Source organism: Rosa rugosa, chromosome 2 (assembly GCF_958449725.1).
Source record: "Rosa rugosa chromosome 2, drRosRugo1.1, whole genome shotgun sequence".
NCBI classification, from domain to species: domain Eukaryota; kingdom Viridiplantae; phylum Streptophyta; class Magnoliopsida; order Rosales; family Rosaceae; genus Rosa; species Rosa rugosa.
The window spans coordinates 50560438-50582690 of NC_084821.1; the positions used below are offsets into that span (position 1 = coordinate 50560438).

General features: G+C 39.3%; 2 protein-coding genes and 1 pseudogene across 2 annotated transcripts; 1 reads left to right on the forward strand and 2 right to left on the reverse strand.

The window, feature by feature from the left end:
* Window positions 1–1233: 1233 nt before the first annotated feature.
* Window positions 1234–2737, reverse strand: LOC133732452 (MDIS1-interacting receptor like kinase 2-like). The gene is made up of 2 exons (XM_062160003.1): window positions 1836–2737; window positions 1234–1742 (listed from the first exon to the last, which is right to left on the reverse strand). The coding sequence occupies exons 1-2, from the start codon at window positions 2557–2559 to the stop codon at window positions 1315–1317; spliced, it is 1152 nt and encodes a 383-aa protein (XP_062015987.1). The 5' UTR covers window positions 2560–2737; the 3' UTR covers window positions 1234–1314.
* Window positions 2738–7068: 4331 nt separating this feature from the next.
* On the forward strand, window positions 7069–9589 carry LOC133734334 (early nodulin-like protein 4; annotated as a pseudogene).
* An 867-nt stretch (window positions 9590–10456) lies between these two features.
* Window positions 10457–20319, reverse strand: LOC133732668 (uncharacterized). The gene is made up of 8 exons (XM_062160248.1): window positions 19497–20319; window positions 18710–18936; window positions 18359–18436; window positions 17358–17385; window positions 16608–16720; window positions 10925–10966; window positions 10767–10844; window positions 10457–10676 (listed from the first exon to the last, which is right to left on the reverse strand). The coding sequence occupies exons 1-8, from the start codon at window positions 19618–19620 to the stop codon at window positions 10620–10622; spliced, it is 747 nt and encodes a 248-aa protein (XP_062016232.1). The 5' UTR covers window positions 19621–20319; the 3' UTR covers window positions 10457–10619.
* Between the last annotated feature and the right edge of the window lie 1934 nt (window positions 20320–22253).

The following is a 22253-nucleotide window of genomic DNA, read 5'->3' on the forward strand; positions in this document are numbered from 1 at the left end:
TTTGCACAGTAATTCTTTTTAGATGAAGCTTACACAGCTTCAGTGCTTATCAGCTGTAGTTACTGCCCTTTATTTCCTTGTTTAATTCTTTGTTTATGCACATTTCGGATGAAGTGCTCTTGTGTTGGTTTCTGCCTTTCTGGGGGTGTCTTAAGGAAATGCTTTGGTGTAACTATTCAAGGAAACAGATGATTTGTAAAGATGTCAAGGCAATAGCATTACTTTGTTAATTGTAACTCTTCAAGGTAAATAAATGATCCGTTCTGCAGTGACTTCATATAAATGTTTCTTTCTTGCTTTATTTTCCCTTTTGTTCTGCTTACAAATGATTCCTATCCATTATGTTATTAGGAAAAAGAAAAGGAGCAGCTTGTCTTCAACCCATCAGCTATACAAATGGACTTCCTTACAGTGTTCATGCCAAGATAACCATTACTCCATGAGGCATAAACCAATATCCACATAACACAAATAATTTCTTGTTTTGGCTGGTTCGAGGGAGCCCATGTTTTGTATCTTTTTAACAAATATTTATGACCGTACCATGCCGTTAACATATCAGAGAGAACTATACAAGGACTGAATGTAACGTATGTGTAAACTCATTTTTTGGTTCCAACTACAATATATCCATTCAAAAGTCACAAAAACTTAATGGTGGAACCATACAATAGATTAAACAACAAAAAGTCACGAGGTGCTGACTGTTCTCCCTCATTTACCAGTTTTTCATCCCTTGGCAACCAATCTACAGCTTCTTCAGGAGGCAAAATCATTTTAATAATCTGTGTGAGCAACCATATTGAATCATTTTAGCAGGATTCACTGTAAGCACATCCTATGCTGTCAACTCCCTTTGGCCAATGTGAAGATATACATTATTGTGGTGTCACCTACAAAATAAGCATTCGGAATAGGATACAATTGAGGGGAAGTATGTGTGAGACCTGTATCCTAATACTCCCCCTCAATTGCATCCTAATAGTACTTGTACCAAAACTATCAGTAGATACATGCTAATAAGGAGGGGTTAAGGAGAAGTATGTGTGAGACTTGTATCCTAATACTCACCCTCACTTGTATTCTAATAGGACTTGTACCAAATATGTAATAATGTTAACTAATTACTTACCAAATTTTGTATCACCAAAGGAGCATACATTTTTCCCAACTAGCATATTTTGTGGGCAATTTGCAATACATGATTTGCCTAACACTGTGAAGGCAATGGTGTTTATTCTTCAACTGTGTTTCAACCTTATCAATTTTTGTAATACATTCTGCTTTCTGAAGCAGCTAGTCATTACATTTTCCTTATGCTGTAACATACTGCACATGAGCTGCTTTTTTCTTTTCTGAACTAATTTCTTGATTCATAAGTTCCTGTATGGAAATTTCATGAAGAGGCTTGGACAATCGAGGAGTACGATTCAGAAGCTCCTTCGACACATGTTCCATCGTTGGCCTACATTTTGGTTTGGACTGTAGGCATGCCAAGGCTAATGTGGTTAGCATAACCACACTAGAAGCTACCGGTTGAATTCTGGGAGGAGATAGCCGTGGATCCAACACATCTTTCAGCATAATTTGTAAAACCGAGGGTGACTTTGTCGACATCAAGGAAGATGTTGCAATCAAGGAAATCAGTTCTCCAGGATGTCTTCCCATGATTATTTCTAGGGCCACCACTCCAAAACCATAAACATCGCATTTCTCAGTCACGGCCATGGTGAATGCAAGTTCTGGTTTACCAAAAACAACAAATATTAAGAAGCATGGAAACATAAAAGAATGAGAAACAAGTGAGGCAGAGAAGCTGAGAAAGACAAGTTCACCTGGAGCAACATATCCAGGCGTGCCAGCTAACATTGTTCTATTTGAGAAATTAGGATATAAGAGTCGGGCTGTGCCAAAGTCGGATAAAGATCCCATCATCTCAGAGTTGAGAAGAATATTGCTGCTTGTCACATTTCGGTGAATGATTGGTATAGTGCAGTTTTGATGCATGTATGATAATGCATGTGCTAGGCCTTCAATGATATGTACTCTCTTGGTCCAATCCAATTCTGCAGCTTCAATATCGTTGCTTAGAACACTATATAAGCTTCCTCTTTCCTTGTATTCATAGACCAAGAACATACAACGCTTGTGCAAACAAAAACCATGAAGCTTCACAATGTTTCGATGTCTGATCTCTGATAACATTCTTATTTCATTGCTGAAACATTTGAACAGAGCTGGCTCCTCAGCTTCCCAATGCTGAAGCTTCTTCAAGGCAACTACTTTGCCGCTTGGTAGCTGTGCTTTGTAAACACTACCGTAAGTTCCGGTTCCAATACAGAACTTGATGTCAAACTCCTCTGTTGCTTCAATGATATCCTCATATGCAATTCTCCCATCAAAATTCCATATTGAGAATAAATCACCATTCTTTGGTGCTAGTCTGAAATCATATTGGTTTTTCCTAGCGCGTTGACATAGAATCACAACTAAATACCCGAAACAGAAAACAGCTAAGATGATGGTGCCATAAACAAAGATTTTCATGTGCAGCAGCATGTTTATGCTACTAGAATTGGATGGAGAAGAATAGAGGATTTAGGAAGAGTACCTATGTCATATGGGATGCTACCGCTGAGACGATTCCCACGAAGTTGAAGAAGAACTAGTTTGGGAAGAGAGAGAAGTTGAATTGTTCAGAACCTAGCTATATGGAAATCAGGGGATATATTACTCTTTTATGGTATGGCATTGACTTGACTTGGCCTAGACTTGTATTGCTTAAAATGAAACAAATGCGTTGTTGACTTGTGGATTAGGCTTGGCACAATACAGATGAATAACGTACAGACGAAAGCGAGAGTAGTTGAAAACGAAAGCCAGGCTAGTTAGTAACTAGCCTGTTCCATTATAATGAATAGTAAATTACCACTACATACATTTTTAGCCCATAAATTATCATCAGCAGGCCTTTTTTTTTTTTGAATTCCCATGCGCTAGTGTGCAAGGCCCATGTGCAAAAGGTATAATACCTTGGCGTCAGATTCCTTCCCTTTTTAAATTGTTTCTATTGACAAGTAAATTATGAAACTGTCCTTGTGGTTTGAATAATGTGAATTTATACCTTACTGCGGTCAGATTCCTTCCTTTTTTGAATTGTTTCTATTGACAAGTAAATTACAAAACTGCCCGTGTGGTTTGGATAATGTGAATTAACACGGCCAGGCCCGGCCTTGCCCAAGGGCAGCCTTGGCAACAGCCCAGGGACCAAGGGAAGCCTTGGCAACAGCCCAGGGACCAAGGGAAGGTAGGGCACAATTTTGAATATAAGGTTATATATATATATATTTTATGTACTTATATATAAACAGCTATGGAACGTGTAAAAAAAGAATATTTTATTTCAGAATTCTAGAGAACACTAATTGGGTGTTTTCTTCTTCTTCTTTTTTAACATTTTGATTTTTGAGTCATCGAGAACTGTAAAAAGTCAAGCATCATTATAGTAGTCTTTCACTCTCTCCAAAACCTAGAAATCAAAAAAATTTCTCATTAAATTTGGGATTTCATTTAATGGTTATTAAATCCCTCAATTCTTCACTTGCATCATCTGTCATTTTCAATTTTTCTCCTATCTGCTTTTCATCTCCCAATAATCTTTCTCCTCTCTATTATTCTGTTATTCTAAAGTGAGCAGACATATTTTTTGACATTTCATGATGCAGGTTGAGGTATAGATCAAAATAGATATTGAGTGTTTTTTTTTTATTTTAAAATTTTGGATATTAGAAGTTCTGTTGCTTGTTTTTTGTGATTTTGTTGATTATTCTAAAAACTTGTTATTAATTCGTAATTTTTCGAAGTTGAATTAATCTCATAATTGTTAAAAAAAAAATATCTCAAGACCGATCCTGGGCACCAAAAGAAATTTTTCCCTAGGCATGAAGAACCTCAGGACCGGCCCTGAACACGGCTGAATGTCAGTAGCATTATGAAGAAAGAATATTTCTACATTCCATCTTTGTTTTTCTTAGAAAAAACTCATTTATTTAATAATCCCAAAAACTATTTATATATATCACAGTATGAAACTTGAACACTATATCATTTATCTCTAGCTTTGCTGCTTTTCACATACAAGTTGCTTTGAATTTCACCTCTTCTCATGGTGAAGAAGTTTCTCCAGCAGGATTTCCTGGAGTACTGACCCTCAGTAGTATACTGACCCCCAGTAATATACTAGCCCCAGTAGTATACTGACCCTCAATAGTATACTAACCCCCAATAGTTTCTCGTGTTTGCTCGCCTCAACATTGCTTTCATTAGCTCCATCCTGCAAGTCAACCGGCAACAAATTAAGAGCTTAAGGGATGACAAAGTGTGCCCAAAAATGCTTTGGTGATTACAACTCTAATCCTTTCTCTTCAAATATGTTGAAACAACTCTAATCCTTTCTCTTCATAAATCATAGCATTCAAACACATAAGAACTGTCACTAAACTTGGAGCCTAATCTCTATAGTTTCTTCCATTTCTTTCCGAGATAAAAATTGGAAAAGAAAAAACAAAAGGAAGTAGAAGATACAAGCAGCAAATTTTGCAACTAATCCATGAATTTGCAAGAACACATAACCAAAAAAAGCAACAAATGTTTTGTCAAACTAACATAAACACAAAACTAAAGCATTACACAACACCACCAATCCCATAAGAAACTAACATAAACACAAAACTAAAGCTACTGACCCTCAATACCAAACTGATAATCATACTATAGTTACTGACCTGCAAACGAAATGTTGCTAAGTCGTGCAGAAATAACAAACAAATTAAGATCAGTACAACTCCACCAAATTGCAAAACAAATAAACAACACACAGTCCATTATAGCTTACCCAAAACCTGTGACAACACGAGGTTGAAGGTACTGACCCTCAGAATTTCTCAACCAAAATTTCTCAGCTAGCTAAAGCTACTAAGCATAATCAAAATTCGACAGTGTTGAATGTATAATCAGACTCTAGCTATTGACCTTCAGCAACTACAAATTTCTTTACTGACCTTCAAGCCCTAGCTTCGCAGAAGCCTCGCCACTGGGGTCGCGCCCTCGCTTTGCCGGCTGCTTTGCCGCCTCTCTTCACCTCTCGCTTCGCCGCCTAGCTTTGCAGCCTCGCTTCGCCGGCTGCTTAGCCGTCTAGTTTCGCCGAAGCCCTAGATTGATTTAGGGAGGATTTGGATTTTGGGACGGTTTCGATTTTGGAACCGTTCTGATTTTGGGAGAGTGGCATGTTTGGTAATTTTTGTAATATTTGAGTGTTTTTCTTTACGATGGGCTGACGGGTCGTTGCAATTGTTGGTCGCATGAGATATTAGTTTTAGACTCTGCTATTGGTAAATAATAGTGTCATTTTGTAGTTATTGGTCTTTAACTATAATGAAATCCTAGTTAGACTGTTAGGATAATGTTTCTATCCGTTATCCAATTATCCGATGGATCAAACTAATATATATTGTGGTGTCGTCGCGCATTTAAATTAAAAAACTTCCCTCTATAAACATTGGATAAAGTCTCAGGTTTTAATTTATTTCTAACGAATAGTAAAATTCTTGTCTAGTATTGTCGGCCAAAAATCCTCCGATTATTAAAGGGTTATCCAGAGACTGATACAGTTAGTCTTTCCAGCAGTCCGTGTAGAAAATGCGTATACTTTTAGAAAGTGAAAAAGCATTATAGGATATGCCCTAACTATATGCCACACAGGCACAAACCCTAGTTTTGTATGATTGGTATAATGGTAAGTCCGCAATGACTGAGTGCAAGACTAGGAGAGGGGCAAATCTTTCAGTCAATAGTTGATGGTTTTCGATCAGGTGCCACTGATTGAGGATGATCACGTTGTTTAATTAGCGAGGAAAGTAATAATGATTGTCTTATCAGACAACAAGTGGATTTTATAATTAACTTTATAGTTGCATCCACTGGGTTAGGACTCGCAACCAAACTCAAATCTCCAGGAGCAACTCTAACAATTTCTTTATAATTTTTGTATTATAGGGAAGCAAAAGTCAAAGCAATAGGCAATTTTTCTCCTCTAACTCCAACAGATTTCCTATTTCATAGCAATCTCTAGACTCTCTATAATTCTTCCTTAAATTTTTAGAGATTGCTATAAATTTAGGAAATTTTATTTTCTCTTTCCCCACTATCCCTTAAACAGAGATAGTTATTGGGAATTTGTTGGAATAAAAGATGCTCATTTTCTCTAAAATAGAAAGAAAAAAAAAAATCAAAATATGGGGAAGCTGTTGGAGTTGCTTCACCCATTTCCTCAAAAGCTCAAAGCCTTGAACCAACACAAGACACAACCTTTTAGATTGTAGTTGCGATTAGTATTCCAATTCAACTAAATTGTAAATAACATTGTTGGACTGAGTTTTCAAAAATGATTAGGTAAAATAATTTTTAGTATACTTTAAACAAAATAAGAAAATTTTAGATAATGTCGCTGGAGTGGCTCTGATGTGTTTAATTTTTTTTAGGGTTAAATACTGTTTACTCCCTGAACTTTCAGGGAAAAAACAGTTCAGTCCCTCCCTTTTTAATTTCACACGTTTACTCTCTCATCTCTCAATTTTGGACCAATAGGTCCATTCCGTCCAATTTCTCGGTTAAGTCACTGTTGTGGTTATCCCTTCCACGTCAAAATGTCTCATATACCCCTCAATTCTTTTTTTTTTTTAATTAATTTGTTTTTTTTTTCCTCTCTCTCTCTCTCTCTCTCTCTCTCTTCTTCCTCTTCTACCGCCGATGGGATTGGGTGGATCCTAAACCACAACTCCATCCTCCACCTCCCCTCCCAACTTCTCCTTCACCCCATCCGAATCCGAATTCCTCACACACCCCACCATCAGATAATGATACACAACCGGGTCCGACTCAAAACCCTTCACATCAACCATCTCCTCGATCTTTCAACTCCACCGCCCTCTCCTAACACAATAACAGAACACAGAAAACCAAAGCAAAGAAGCAAAATTTACAGAGAACCCACTATTGAGGAGCACAGACATGGACATGGGTATTCTTCTTCATCCATTTCTTGCTTATGGGTTTCTGGGTTCGAAGCACACTGAGATCTTAGACCTCTAAGATCTAGTTTTGCTGTAATCTGATCGCAGCCATCCAATCTATCCATCAAACAATGGCTGCGAACTTGTTGGAGAAAATGAGACTTCAGCTCCGATTGAGCTCAACTCCCGGACCTCGAGACATCGGAGATTGGATCTTTTGCTGATTAAGTGTATTGTATTGCCGCCGATCACATGGTGGTGCAGCATACGGTGGATAGCAGCTGGAAGCAGCAGAAGATCGATCTGTTGCAGTCAACATCAGCGACGCCAACATGACCCATCAGTGATGCCAACATCAGCGACCAGATTGTGAACCATCTTTTGACGCCGACATCAACGACCCAGACATCCGACATCAGCAACCCATAAACATCGGCGACCTAGACAACCAACACCGCCTTCACAATTCACTCGCCGTGCTTAAGCTTCGAAATCCTAGATTAAATTCTCAATCTTTCTCAGTCTCAGAGGACAACGATTGAAGACTTTGGGTAATTTTGGTTGCACAGCTGAGAGAGCGAGAGAGAGAGAGAGAGGGAGGAGTGGAGTAAATGCGGCTTGAAGAAGAAGAAGAGGGGAAAAGATTAGGGTTCGGCAAAGATCGGGAAGAAGAGAGCAATTTCCTCGATCAAAAAAAAAAAAAAAGAGATAAATAGGAAAAGAAAAATTAAATTAAATTATTATTATTTTTTAAAAGAGAGAGGGTATGATAGACATTTTGACGCAGAAGAAACTGCCACGTCAGCAACTAACAGAATTTTTCAATGAAGACTGACAGAATGGACCTTTTGGATCTAAAATTGAGAGATGAGGGAGTAAACGTGTGAAATTAAAAAGGGAGGGATTGAACTGTTTTTTCCCTGAAAGTTAGGGACTAAACAGTATTTAACCCTTTTTTTTATTAGAAAAAAAAAACATTCAAATTTAGCTAACTACTAGCTAGCTAGCTTGAAGATTCATCTAGTACATTGATTTAACCACTGCAAGTGGCCTAGTGGTTCTTGCCTAGTTGGGTGTGCTCCCCAACCTAAGTTCGAACCCCGAAGCTATCAAAGTGGCGAGGCACTGTGCTGCAATGCACAGTTGGAGCATTTTACATGCGCCGAAGGGGTTTATCTTGAGCCTAGGAAGCATTTGGGTTCCCTTTGACAAAGTAAAAAATAAAAAATAAAAAAATCTAGTACATTGATTTATCCTCGGTTATCGCACGGTTGATAGTTATGCTTAACATAAGGATGGCCATGCATGCTCATGGACATCATCAAGGATTGGTCACTCAATAGTAATACACATAATCAAGTGCACATTTGATTTGTTTGACCGTATATATGTGAAACATAATGCATTAATTGACCGTTTAACCTGACATCCTAATTACGTTAAAGTGTTAAACTTGGAAAAGAACAGCTTCCAATATTTTTGCATAAAACGGTCACCTCCTAAACCCTAAACGGTAACCTCCTCGTCACTCTCTTTATATATGTACGGTGCGGTACAGTACGGTACGGTACCTCCTCACAGTCATAGCAGCTAGCTAGCTGAAGTGTGTAATACTCAATCCAATGACCTCTCTCTCTCTCTCTCTGTGTCTCAGTATAGTACGTAATTAGCTAAGTGTGCTTCTTGAGAGCTTTTGTTGGTTTTTCTCTCGCAATGGGGTCTAAAAGATGTATGAGCGTTTTGGTTGTCATTTTCATGGCGTTGGTTAGCTATTCTCAAGCATACAAGTAACAAGTTCTTTGTGGGTGGCAAAGATGGGTGGATAGTGAACCCGTCTGAGAACTTCAATCACTGGGCCGAAGGGCATAGGTTTCAAGTCAATGATACGTACGCTCTGTAAGCCTCTCTCTCTCTCTCTCTCTCTCTCTCTCTCTCTCTCTCTCTCTCTTCCAGATTACTTGTTTTATTCTATGCAAAACATGCATGTTAGATTATCTGGCATAGCATTGTTGTTCAAACAAATTGACTCGTCTATTAATAAAGAAACAGTTGGAATTGATACAATCATACGATTACCATATGAACTTAACTAAGCTGTTTTTTCATCTTCCTTCTTTTTTTTTTTTTTGATGCAGTTTTCAAGTACAAAAAGGGCTCAAACTCTGTCATGGTTGTAGCAAAAGAAGACTACTACTCGTGCAACAACAAAAAACCCAATACAGTCCTTAACAGATGGTGACTCCGTGTTCAGATTTGAACGCTCCGGTCCATTCTTTTTCATCAGCGGCAATGCCAACGATTGCCAAAATGGTCAGAAACTGATAGTAGTAGTTTTGGCCCTAAGACACAAATCTGACCACGGCGATGCTCCACTGCTACCCTCTCCTTCTCCGGTGGCTTCTCCTAACTCTGGTAGTAATCCATCGGATTTAAACAACAAACCAACTCCACCACTGAAGGAGAATTCGGAGTCAGTGCTCCGTTCTAAAGGATCAGATGTTGGATTGGTACGAGTATGATTTTTAGTAACTTTAGGGTTTGAAAGAACGGAAGGTTTGTAACTTTTTTTTTTTTTTCGCAGTAGGAAAGTTTATAGCTATGTGTCAGGTGTTTGTTTGCATTTTGTAGGCTTGGTTTTATTTACTCAATTTCAATATATAGTGGTTCACTGGAAGCAATGTTTCTGTTTCTAATTTCAGCAATTTTTGCCTTGGGGTGGCCCAAGGGGAATCCCCTTTGTACAAGGGTCCTATTATAAGGGCTTCCTACTTTTCTTCATTTTTAGGGTTCATTTTAACTAAATAAAGAGTAACTTGTTTATACACCATTTCTAAAAAGAACCTTTTAAAAAAAATGAAAAAAATAAAGTGTCAATTCATTAATAATAAATAAAGGTAACATTACACAATGATTCCTACGAAAAGCTGAGTTACGACAAAATTAAATAATGACTAGAAAATCATAAGGTAAAAAATCATAAACTAACATAACATTATCCTAGAGTAAAGCTCTAATTAAAGTAACTAGTAACTGACATAATTAAAGTAAACTCCGAACACAGTCAAAAATCTTTCCCAATTTAATCATATAAACTTGAATCTTGTTGTCCGAGGACAAATCACTTGGATCCCATGTTGAAGCTAGTTCTTGTTTGAGAATGTTTTGTTTATTTGCATGGTACCTTTACATTTTGCAAAAATAACCTTGAACTTAACCGCAAACTTAAACGGTGTTGACTTGGGTACCAAAATGAATGTTGAAATACAAAGTTGAGAAGCCAAAATGACAATTTTAAAACTTGGTGTAGAAACATTCAAAATTAAGACACTTCAAAGAAAGCCCAACAAAATTCATAGGCTTCTTAACTATATAAACCACCACCGGTCAACTGCAAACATTTCATTGGTATATATATGAACTAAAAGGATGAATCTATATCATTTTCAACAAAGGTAAACTATTTAACCTAGTATCTAGGCTACAGTTGGATTCAAAATGACCCTTGAATTGTGGCCACTTCCACAATTACATCTCTAACATTATAGGCAACTACTTTCTCTGCATCTTGAATCTTGAAACCGGTTTTGAAACTTGAGAAGCAGAGGACTGCAACAGTCAAACGCGTCATTACTTAATCAAAAAGAGGGCACCAAAACCAAAATCTTAATAAGTATATTAAAGTAACATTAAATCTACCTGTGATGTAGTCGTAGTTCTTTCCCTTGATTTTATCTGAAGATTGTCAGTGTGCTCAACAATAGAACCTGTAAAAGCCTACATAGGTGGAGCAGTAAATTTAGTACCAACTGAAACAATAATTTAGCAAGTCATTTAAAAGGCTTTGAATTACATACTTTCTCCCGGTCAAATTTTGGTTTTGAACTTTCAAGAGAAACCTGTAAAACCAAAGGATAACTATAAGCAGGATTTAAGTGCGAGTTAGTAAGTGACAATGCACACGTGTGCCATGGCCACATAGAGAAGTCACTCATAGTTTGCAGTGAAGCTCTATAAATTCCGCAAGCATAAGTCGGTAAATCACTCGTGCCTAGTTAAAATTGAGGTGAAGCCAAAAGTATTATTGTAAATTTAGACAAATATTGAGCTAAAATAGGCTAGGATTTGTGGAGCTGTGGCGACTTTAAGCTGCTAATGTAGACAGTGTGTTAGAACCACAGATTCTTTGCATCTCTCTTCCTCAACTCAAGCCACAAACAAATCTCTTTCATTAATTGATTTATCTACAGCTTGATATTGCTACTGTCAAGGATATGTTATGGCTAGAGTTTAGCATCTGTTACAAGGCTAGGATTGAGCAGTTTGATATTGTTGTAATTCCAATTGAATGCTTTCTGTAAATATAACCATGTATACTGCTATATATTGTATAGAGTGCAATTGCACAAATCAATGAAAATCAATTTCTTCATGGTATCAGCCTAGGTTTCTGGTTCTCACCTGTGTTATCTCGTCTTCTCTTCTTTCCTCTTCCTCAATGGCTCCTTCCTCCTCCTCCAACACCCCAGCCCCCACCCAAAACGCTTCTCAATTCCTCAAACTTCATGAAACCAATTACTTAGTGTGGCTACGACAGATCAAACCTTACCTCCGTGGTGCTAATCTCTGGGGGTATGTTGATGGGACCATTCCAGAGCCAGCAGTCACCATCTCCACTCCTGCTACCACTGACACTCCTGCCAAAACTGTTTCCAATCCGGAGCATGACAATTGGGTTACAGTGGATCAACAAATTGTGAGCATTCTCAATACCTCACTCACTGAAAATATAGCTCGCCTAACCGTTGGGTTTGACACTTCTAAAAGCATCTGGGATTGCTTGTCGCGTCATTTTGCTCAAAAGTCTGCAGCCAGTGCTACAGCTCTCAAGCTTCAGCTCTTTGACCTCCAAAAGGGCACTCAATCTGTTGATGCGTATCTCCAACAAGCCAAATCCATCGCTGACTCTCTGGCCTCCATTAATCAACCGGTTTCTGATGCCGATCTTGTCGTCGCTACCCTCCATGGCCTTGGTCCAGACTACCTCATGCTGCGTACTGCGCTTGCCCAATCTACCCTCCTTGACTTTTCTGATCTCCGTGCCCGTATCTTGGCTTTTGATGCCCAACACCATGCCCGCTCCTCTGATGCTCATGCCACGGCCTTACTTCACCATGGTTCCATCCCCGCCGCCCAGCCCCGTGGCGCTTTTGGCGACACCCAGCCCCGTTCGGCTTCGGATCCTCTGCCCCGCGGTCCACCACCCCGCCGAGACGGCCGACGCGCCTTCTCCGGTGGCCGCACCTACCAGCGGCGTCGAGGGGGTGGGCGCGGGTTCTTTTCTCCTTCGTCCTCGCAGCCTGTCTTTTCCCCGCACGGATATGGTCCTTCCTGGACATCACGACCTCCCTGGCAGAATGGGCTTTTAGGCCCAGCTCCGCAGTGGTGTCCTAATTGCCACACCAATCAACATCAACTCTCTCATTGTCCTCACCGTTTCTCCGGTCCATCCACCGCCCCTCCTTTTGCCGGTGCACATTTTTTGGGTGATCCAACTTGGTTTCCTGACACTGGCGCAACCCATCACATGACAGCGATGCCCCTTCAGAATTCTCAAGCTTATGGTGGTCCTTCTAATGTCTATATGGGTAACGGTGATTCTATGCCAGTGACTCATTCTGGTACCCTTCCGCTCTCTTTAGGCAATTCTAAATTCTCCTTAGCAAATGTCTTACGTATCCCTTCCATTCGTAAAAATCTCTTATCTGTTGCCCGTTTCACTCAGGATAATCTTGTCTATTTCTTATTTGCTCCTAATTTTTATCAAATTCGTTGCTTACGTACTGGCTGTCTCCTGTTTCAGGGCCCCTGTAAAGATGGGCTGTATCCACTCCTTTTGTCGTCCAACCCCGCTATTCCTCATGCTCTTACAACCGTCCATTCCTCTCTATGGCACAATCGTCTGGGCCACCCTTCTTCTGCTGTCTTAGATTCGTTACAATCCACTCTCGGTTCCCCTTCTAAGTTTCGTGATTTTTGTCGTGATTGTGCTCTTGGCAAATCACATCAATTACCCTTTTCTTCCAATAATGTATTTGCTTCGGATCTTTTCCATATTATTCATAGTGATGTGTGGATGTCTCCTGTGTTGTCAGTTAGTGGTTTTAAATACTATGTTGTGTTCACCGATGAATTCTCACGCTATACATGGATATACCCAATGCGTCACAAAAATGAGGTCCTCTCCCATTTTCAAACTCTTGTTGCCATGATCCGCAATATTTTTAATGGGACTATTAAATTCCTTCAGAGTGATAATGGTACAGAATATGTGAATCACGCTTTCTCTCATTTCTGTCAAACTTTGGGAATACAACAACGTTTTTCCTGTCCTCATACACCACAACAAAATGGCCTGGCTGAACGCAAACATCGTCACATTGCCACCATGACCCGCACTCTTCTTCTTACATCTGGGGCTCCTCAAAATCTATGGGTAGAAGCAGCCTTAACCTCCGTTCATCTTATTAATCTACTTCCTACTCCCGTTCTCAATTGGTCAACTCCTCATTTTCGTCTTTATGGCACTTCTCCATCATACTCTTCCCTCCGTGTCTTTGGTTGTTCTTGTTTTCCTCATTTAGGATCTTATATTTCCAATAAATTGTCCAGTAAAAGTCTCCAGTGTGTCTTTTTAGGGTATAGTTCTCATCATAAGGGCTATCGGTGTCTTCACCCCCAAACGGGTCGAGTCTACGTGTCGCGTCATGTTTTATTTAACGAAAATTCTTTTCCATATAAAGACTTGCAGCTTCAATCTCCAACTGATCCGCTTGATTTTGTCCTAATATCAAGCCCTTTTCCTCCGCAGGCCCACCTGCCGAGCCCATTGTCATCCCCATTTGACGTGGTCCCCTCCCAGCAGCACACATCTTCTGGATCTGATCGGGTTACCCTTCCCACTCCCATCTCCACGACACTAGTGCCTCCGACCTCGCACCACTCGCCAGTTCCACATGCCCAGCCGCCCTCCGTCTCGCCTGTCCCTCATGAGCCCGTGCTCTCCTCTTCTTCACCTGCCCGTCCGATTCTCCAGTATGCTCGCCGCCGTCCCGCGCCGGCGACTCTGTCTGCTCCATCCACCTTTACAGATGTCGTCCCGGCCTCCGGTCAATCCTCTGCGCATCAGGTTCCAGTTGCCTCCTCCGAGACTCAGGTCGCGCCTGACTCGATTCCTCAGCCGCACGACCCTCTGCAGCAGGTCCATCCTCCACCGCCGGCATCCGATCCAACTGCCGTCGTTTCCTCAGCAGCCCCTCCTCACCGTCCAGGCGTCGTTACTCGTCTCAGTCACGGGCTTATTCAGCCCCGACAACGGACTGATGGCACAGTTCGTTATCCTGTCCCTCGTGCTCTCCTATCCTTGGTGGACCTTGCTGAACCTACATGTTACTCTCAAGCTTCCCAAAAATCAGAATGGCGTGCGGCGATGACAGAAGAAATCAATGCTTTACTCAAAAACAACACATGGACCCTTGTGCCTCCTTCTTCTTCTCAGCATCCAATTGGTTGCAAATGGGTCTTTCGTATCAAGTGGAAGTCAGATAACTCTATTGAAAGGTATAAAGCCCGCCTTGTTGCCAAAGGCTTCCATCAACAGCAAGGTATTGATTATGATGAAACATTTAGTCCTGTTATTAAGCCTGCCACTATTCGTACTGTGCTTGCTATTGCTGTTTCCCGCGGTTGGCCGCTCCGGCAATTAGATGTAAAGAATGCCTTCCTTCATGGCATTCTTAAGGAAGATGTCTTCATGATCCAACCTCCTGGCTTTGTTGATCCCTCAAAACCTCACCATGTCTGCAAACTTAACAAAGCACTTTATGGATTAAAACAGGCACCACGTGCTTGGTTTCATCGTATGAGCACATTTCTATTATCCGCTGGCTTCACTCAGAGTATTGCAGACCCATCTCTCTTTATTTATCGCCATGGGTCCCATATTATCTATTTTCTATTATATGTTGATGACATTGTGGTAACTGGGAGTGATGCCAGTCTCCTACAGAGCTTTATCCAATGTCTTGGGCGAGGTTTTGACATCAAGGACCTAGGTCCTCTTCATTATTTTCTTGGCTTACATGTTACTACCCATCCTCATGGGCTGCACATCAATCAGCTTAAATACGCTCATGATATTCTTTCTAAGCATGATCTTTTATTTAGCAAACCCTTCAGTACACCCATGTCTGCTAAGACTGCTCTTACTACTACTGATGGGCCCCTTCTTGACAATCCTACAATTTTTTGAGAATTGGTTGGCTCATTGCAGTACCTTACTATCACTCGTCCAGACATTGCCTTTGCGGTCAACATGGTTTCTCAGTTCATGAGTCAGCCGCGTGCTCCACATCTGGTTGCTGCCAAACGCATTCTTCGTTATGTTAAAGGTACTCTTGGACATGGCTTACAGTTTACACCTCAACGCCAGCCTGTCACCCTCTTGGCTTATTCTGATGCTGATTGGGCTGGTTGTCCAACCATTAGGCGTTCCACTTCTGGCTATCTCGTGTATCTTGGCTCCAATCTTATTTCTTGGTGCTCTAAAAAGCAGCCCACTATAGCTCGTTCTAGTGCCGAGTCTGAATACCGCTCCCTTGCTCATGCTTGTGCTGACACAATGTGGTTAGGCTATCTTCTATATGAACTTGGCGCTAATATTCATTTTCCTGTGTTATTGCATTGTGATAATTTGAGCACAACATACATGGCTTCCAATCCCATTTTTCATGCCCGTACAAAACACATTGAACTTGACTATCACTATGTCCGGGAAAAAGTTGCCCTCGGGAGTCATAGGGTATGTTTCATTCCTTCCGTGGATCAACCGGCTGATCTGCTCACCAAGCCTTTGCATAAGCATCGTCATTCTTTACTGTCAACCAAACTTGTGCGTCCAGGACCCTCAAGTTTGAAGGGGGATGTTAGAACCACAGATTCTTTGCATCTCTCTTCCTCAACTCAAGCCACAAACAAATCTCTTTCATTAATTGATTTATCTACAGCTTGATATTGCTACTGTCAAGGATATGTTATGGCTAGAGTTTAGCATCTGTTACAAGGCTAGGATTGAGCAGTTTGATATTGTTGTAATTCCAATTGAATGCTTTCTGTAAATATAACCATGTATACTGCTATATATTGTATAGAGTGCAATTGCACAAATCAATGAAAATCAATTTCTTCACAGTGGATAAAGTTTAGTGTTTAGCTGGTGTTCTTTGGTGTAGTTTATAATCTTCTGTGGAAATATCATCCACTGCATTGTACCATCCTGTTTTAGTTGTTTCTTATTATCTTTTTTAAATAATTGTTTTCTGTGGAAGCCTATTCCCAGTTTCCCACTATATGCAGCATGTAGGCACCAATAGGAGTTGACTATTCACTTTGCTGCTATGTTGGCAAGACAGCATGCCAACTGCCAAGACCTACGTGAAAAGCAGGAGAATTGATGGAGAATGTAAGAGAAGCATTATATACCTGACTTCTTGATAAAGGCACAGTCTGAACATTCTCAACTACTGGAGATGCCAAATCTTTCTCAGCAACACTTTTTACATCACGGCCCAATATATTTTCAGGTGATACTTTATCTGAGTAAGACACCAAAAAAATAAAATAAATAAATAAACAGTAAACTGAAGTTGAGATGGCATTAAAATAATTGGGGAATATATCTCTTCATAGCAGAATCTAAAAAATAATACACCACAAGCTTGTCCTATCAATACATAACATCATAGGAAGCCTTGGGTATACAGCTGAGAAAGGAAAAAAAAAATGCATTGGCTATGGATGTATCAAGTGATGTTTAAGAGTTTATATAAAGAAAGTAGATAAACAAATGACAATGGAGAAAGGGCTTATTCTATGCCTGATTGAGAGAACAGGGGGAAAGAAAACAAATATGAAGCCATATTCTATATTCTCCTAAGGAAAGCTCCGAGGCACTAAATACTTGTTTTAATAAATTTGGGGAAAAAAAATGTCTGCGCCTATTTAGCTTACAAAATAGAATGTTCAAAGCTACAATGATACAAATAAGCAGGCATCTACAGCATGTTATTGCAATCTTTTGTGTAAGGCCGATGCAATCCAACAAGTAAACATGCAAGGCCCTCATTGACAGCATGGTGTACTGACAACCAAAATAATACTTGTGTGTGTGTGTGTGTGTGTGAGAGAGAGAGAGAGAGAGAGGGAGAGAGAGAGAGAGATTTTAGAACTAACCGTCAGATATAGATTCCAGACCCGAACACTGCATATTCAAATTTAACCAAAAGATGATTTAATGAAGGGGAATATACCAATAAATAAATCTGTCTTTTAAAGAGACCAACAATATCTGAAACATTTTACGGAATGCTTTCTATTAATTTATCCTATAAATTATCATTTTGTAAACCGTTATCCATTTGGCTGGTATCTCCAATTAGCCTGATAAAAGATTTATGTTAGCATTTTTAAACTAAAAAAGAAATCTCAAAGTATGTAAAGCAATTTTTGAATGATTACCCCGTCTAATTAGACGTTAAAACTATATTAGTGCTTAATGCGGGAAAAACTTTTCCGATGAGTGGATTAGAAATTTCTTATGAGTCCTAACTATTAGCTATTCCCCTTTACGGGGTAGAGATAAATGTGTTGAAGAAGGCAGTATATTGATAAAGAGATTTTTTTTTTTTTTACAAAATCAAAAGAGCAATTGGACTGATAAAATAAAGGTAAAACATAGCATCTAAGACATCCAGACAACTCTTTTCTTTTTTTTTTTGGGCGGGGGGGGGGGAAGCTTCAAGTATATATGATTATATGCAGATTGAAAAAATGAAAAGACTTCTTTCCACAAGGCAACTCATATATAATATAACATGGTGATATTATATTGCTAAATTACTCTCTTTTCCTGATACTACCAATTTCATATATTTCAACAATGACTATTTATGACATAACAAGCTTCGTCCAGTCATATAAGCCTTTTTGTTATTCATTTTTTGTATTCATACTTAACATTTAAAATTTATTTTCTAAGAACACTGTTTATACTTTATAGTTAGAGAAAGAGTTGAAATAGCTCATGAGGATGAGATGATATGATTTCAAAAAAGAGTGACCATACATTTTTGAAAAAGATTTTCAACACTCGCTCCATATGCTTCCTCTGGATTAAAAAAAAAAAAAATAGACTGGAAGCTGAAGAAAGTAAACAATAAGATGACGTCACTTACACTTGGCACATCAGTAAAACTATCTTCATTAGAAGTAACTCCATCTTTTGTCTGCTCTGGAGGTTTCCTTGACTGGTACTGCTATTTGACCAGTGATTGAAATTGAGCATTTAACCCTTTCTTGGCTTGGAATTGAAATTGAGCATCAGTAAAACTATCTTCATTAGAAGTAACTCCATCTTTTGTCTGCTCTGGAGGTTTCCTTGACTGGTACTGCTATTTGACCAGTGATTGAAATTGAGCATTTAACCCTTTCTTGGCTTGGAATTGTAATTGTCCATTACAAATCCAAAAGTGTCTTTAATCATTTCTTTGACACCTCAAGAAATGCCTAAAAAGCTAACACATTACCTCCGAAATTTTGAGATTCCCATGGAGAGATTTCTGATCAGAAAGCTGATGCAAACCATGCTGAACTTGCTCATCCTCATCACCTTGTGCCATCTGACTTTCAGCTTCACGTTCTTCTTTCTCAAGTTCATCCATCCTGGCCATCATACGAGCAAATTCTTCATCTTCATCAGCAGGTTTTGCAATTACAGCTCCAGAATTATCAGGAGAATCTTGCTTGAGTGAACCTGAAACAATTTATCCCACTTTTAATTTGAATTGGAGCAACATAGAACAAAAGAGCATAAACCAAGAGAAATAACGACAGATTTAGATGAAACACCAGATTCACTGGTGTGTGTGTGTGTATAAAGACACACACACACACACACATACATAGAGGTGACAAGACATCGGTCAGTTGTTCCTACATATATCGATCATTATGTATCCAACAAAAATGCTCAAAGTATGGCATATACAGGCAAATAAGACAAAATAAAACACTCCATGTAAAAGAAATGTAAAAATAAAACCCAAAAATCTATAATAAACCTTCTAAATAAAACATCAAACCTATCTACTAGACATGAATAACATCCAAGAATTTTCAATCTAAATGATGATGCATCTAAAGGTGCGACAAATTTCTTCTTCTTCTTCTTTTTTAATAGAAACAGCTTTTACTGATCAAACATGATACAACAAGTGAACAAGGACCCTGCAGGAACACATCACAATAGGAGGAAGAAAGACAAGAAACAAGACAAGAGAAACTGGCAGCAGATGAGCCTAATCAAGCAACAACCTATAAAATACAGCTGCTTTTGCAAGAAAAGATTATAGAAGAAAGAGTGTAGGTTTGAAGTTCCCCAGAAACAGAAGCCTAAAAAAGTTTCCCAGAACCCAATTCTCTCCCAAAGCTTTTCCATTACTGCACCTATATAGACTTCAAAAAGCCTTTAATTTCTTTCAATCCAATGCACACAGCTATCACACTGCAACGACAAAGAACTGTGGCCATTTTTTCATTGTCAAGCAGAATCCTTTTCAGTTAATATAGAGTTATTGTCCCAGTTGAGCTTATATAATCCACGCCAGCCTCCCTCAACAGCTTTGGCCACACAATACGCCATACTGCACAGAAAAAATGATGAACAGTCCCCTGTGACTTGCACAACACAAACACGGGGAGATAAGCAACAGCTTGGTCTCCTCCGCTGAAGTGAATAACATGCGTTCACCCTCCTATTTGCTACAAGACATCCCAAAACCCTGACCTTGGGGGGAATCTTAGCTTTCTATACAAACCTTGCTGCAGGAAATACTTGATCACAATTAGCATCAAATGAAAATCTGCTGAAGGACTAGCATAAGAAATTTTCCAGAAGTCTCCAGCTTTCCTTTCATACATTTTAGATTTACAATTGTAGTCTTTCTAGCGAAACCAACAAAGAGGAAAACTCCCTACCCTTCCATCAATTAAAATTCTTCTCTGACTGAAGAAACTCATGAGTTGTTGCAATTGAGGGAAATCAAAGTATTAGTAGTAAACAGAGGATTGATATACAAAAGGAGCACAATTTATGACAGGATTCTCTAGAAAATAGCTAGGTAGGTACCACGAGGGGGTTTGATTCCCAGACCACATGCGAGAATAAGTCCTTTATATTCAAACAAAAGCCCAATTAATGCCACAGGAAATATAAAGACTACTGATAATTCAAAGCAGGGATCACTTACGTATTTAGATCCTAGGTTGGTCTTAAATTAGTCCATTCAAACTTCATTCTATTCATTGTGAATCAAATAATTTCAAAGATAAATATTAAAGAACTCATATGTATATGTGAAATTGACAATATAAACATCAAAGATCAATGACTTTAGTTTGGGATCTCCGGACACATGATTTGGTACTTGGTGAGAAAGTCTGGTGGTCCCAAAAACTACATGAGGTATATATCAATTCGAATAACTAAAAGTGGACTCTTTTCAAGTTTTCATATTCCTGTTAAATTGCATAAGTTATCTTGAAGCCATGTGTATAAAGGTAGTTTAAACCAAGCTGACTAGAAAAAGAATGGAAGCTAGTTGGTCTCATATGCGCAGATATAAGCCAATTCTAAGACGGCGATTTGCAGACCTCCCTCTTTCCAGCAACTACTTATTTGATTCCATTCTCAAAAATAGTTCATTCTTTAAGTTCATTGCAAGGATCACTAGTTTAAAAAATTAGCCAAACCAAAAACCATTTAGTGATCCAAAGAGGGCAGACAAATATGTTCCGTCGGATAAAACTAAAATGAGAATGACTCTTGCAGAGGTAACAAAGAAATCAATGGTTCTGTCCATTAAATTACATGCTGAAAAGGGGAGGTCCACAATGTAAACTACCAGCAAGTTTAAACAAATGTAGAACAGAGAGTAAGAAACTGGCTACACAAATTTAACAGTAAAATCTAAATTACTGAGGATTCTCTATCAGAAGAACTTTCCTCCTCATAATCTTCCATTATCTCTACAAGGCCCTCCTGTTTTACAAGTTTTACAGCAATATCAAGTTCAAATATACAGAAATAAACCTGTGTAATAAGATGAAGTTTTATGGAAGTAAAATTTTTAACCAAATATCCAAAACCCCAACAAATCAGACCAAATAGAAAGAATTTCCTTAATACACATTAAATTAATTTATATGCTTTCACATGTTGTGAAGATGCGCGTACTTGAAACAAAACTATATGCACAACTAGAGTCTGTCGGGGAGCAAGTAACTTGACATGAATGAAATCCATAAACAAATTAAATCTCCTTGAGCAGTGTATGAACCAAAATTAAGGCCGCTTCGGAGGCAGTAGCATTGAAAAAGGAAGCCTCAGCTTTGAGATCCTGAACCATGGCCTTAAGTGAATCGACTTGGGACTCCAATACCTTGCCCCTCCTGTTCAAAATATCTACTGTTTGCTTCGAGGTCCTTTCGGCATAGTAACTTTCTCCCAGTAGAACCTGGCAAAATTATAGCATCCATTTGGCATTGATAAACTCATTGGTGTGCACCAAACGCCCTGGGAAAAATGCTGCCTTCCCAAACGGAACCTACAGTTATATAACAGAAATTGGTTACTTCAAATTCAAATTTCCAAAAAAAATGGGGATTGATTGGGTGAGGTGGGGGAGCTTACCATAATGTCGTGGTGGAGGTGTTCGGGGAGTCGGGAGACGAGGTTAATGAGGTCAGTGTTGTCGGCGGCGAAGCCACGGAGGTGGTCGAGCTCCAGGTCCTTCTGGGCGATCGTGTCCTGCCTGTGTGTCTTCCACTGAGAAGACGGAGGAGGAGAGAGGCGTCACCGTCCCCTTGCCTTTCATGGTTGGGAGTTCAAAACGCACCGTTCGATGGAAGCTTGATGCTCTGTGAGTCTGTCACACTGGGTGCTACAGCTTTGAGAGAAACAGAGAACGATCAAGTACTGAAGCTTGCTTCAAATTGGAACAAGTACGTACCCAAGAGAGAGGACACGTAGGCAAAGATTTTTTTTTTTTTTTTTTTTTGAGGAATATATTA

What these genes read in the sequence shown, in the direction of transcription:
- LOC133732668 (XM_062160248.1), bottom strand. Translation starts at nt 19,620, where the DNA reads ATGGAAAAGCTTTGGGAGAGAATTGGGTTCTGGGAAACTTTTTTAGGC. An exon ending in AAAGCAGCTGTATTTTATAG is followed by an intron (nt 18,937 to 19,496) that starts GTTGTTGCTTGA and finishes AAATTGTTTCAG; the next exon opens with GTTCACTCAAGCAAGATTCT. An exon ending in TGCCTTTATCAAGAAGTCAG is followed by an intron (nt 10,967 to 16,607) that starts GTATATAATGCT and finishes TTGGTTTTACAG; the next exon opens with GTTTCTCTTGAAAGTTCAAA.
- LOC133732452 (XM_062160003.1), bottom strand. Translation starts at nt 2,559, where the DNA reads ATGCTGCTGCACATGAAAATCTTTGTTTATGGCACCATCATCTTAGCT. An exon ending in GCCTGGATATGTTGCTCCAG is followed by an intron (nt 1,743 to 1,835) that starts GTGAACTTGTCT and finishes TTGGTAAACCAG; the next exon opens with AACTTGCATTCACCATGGCC.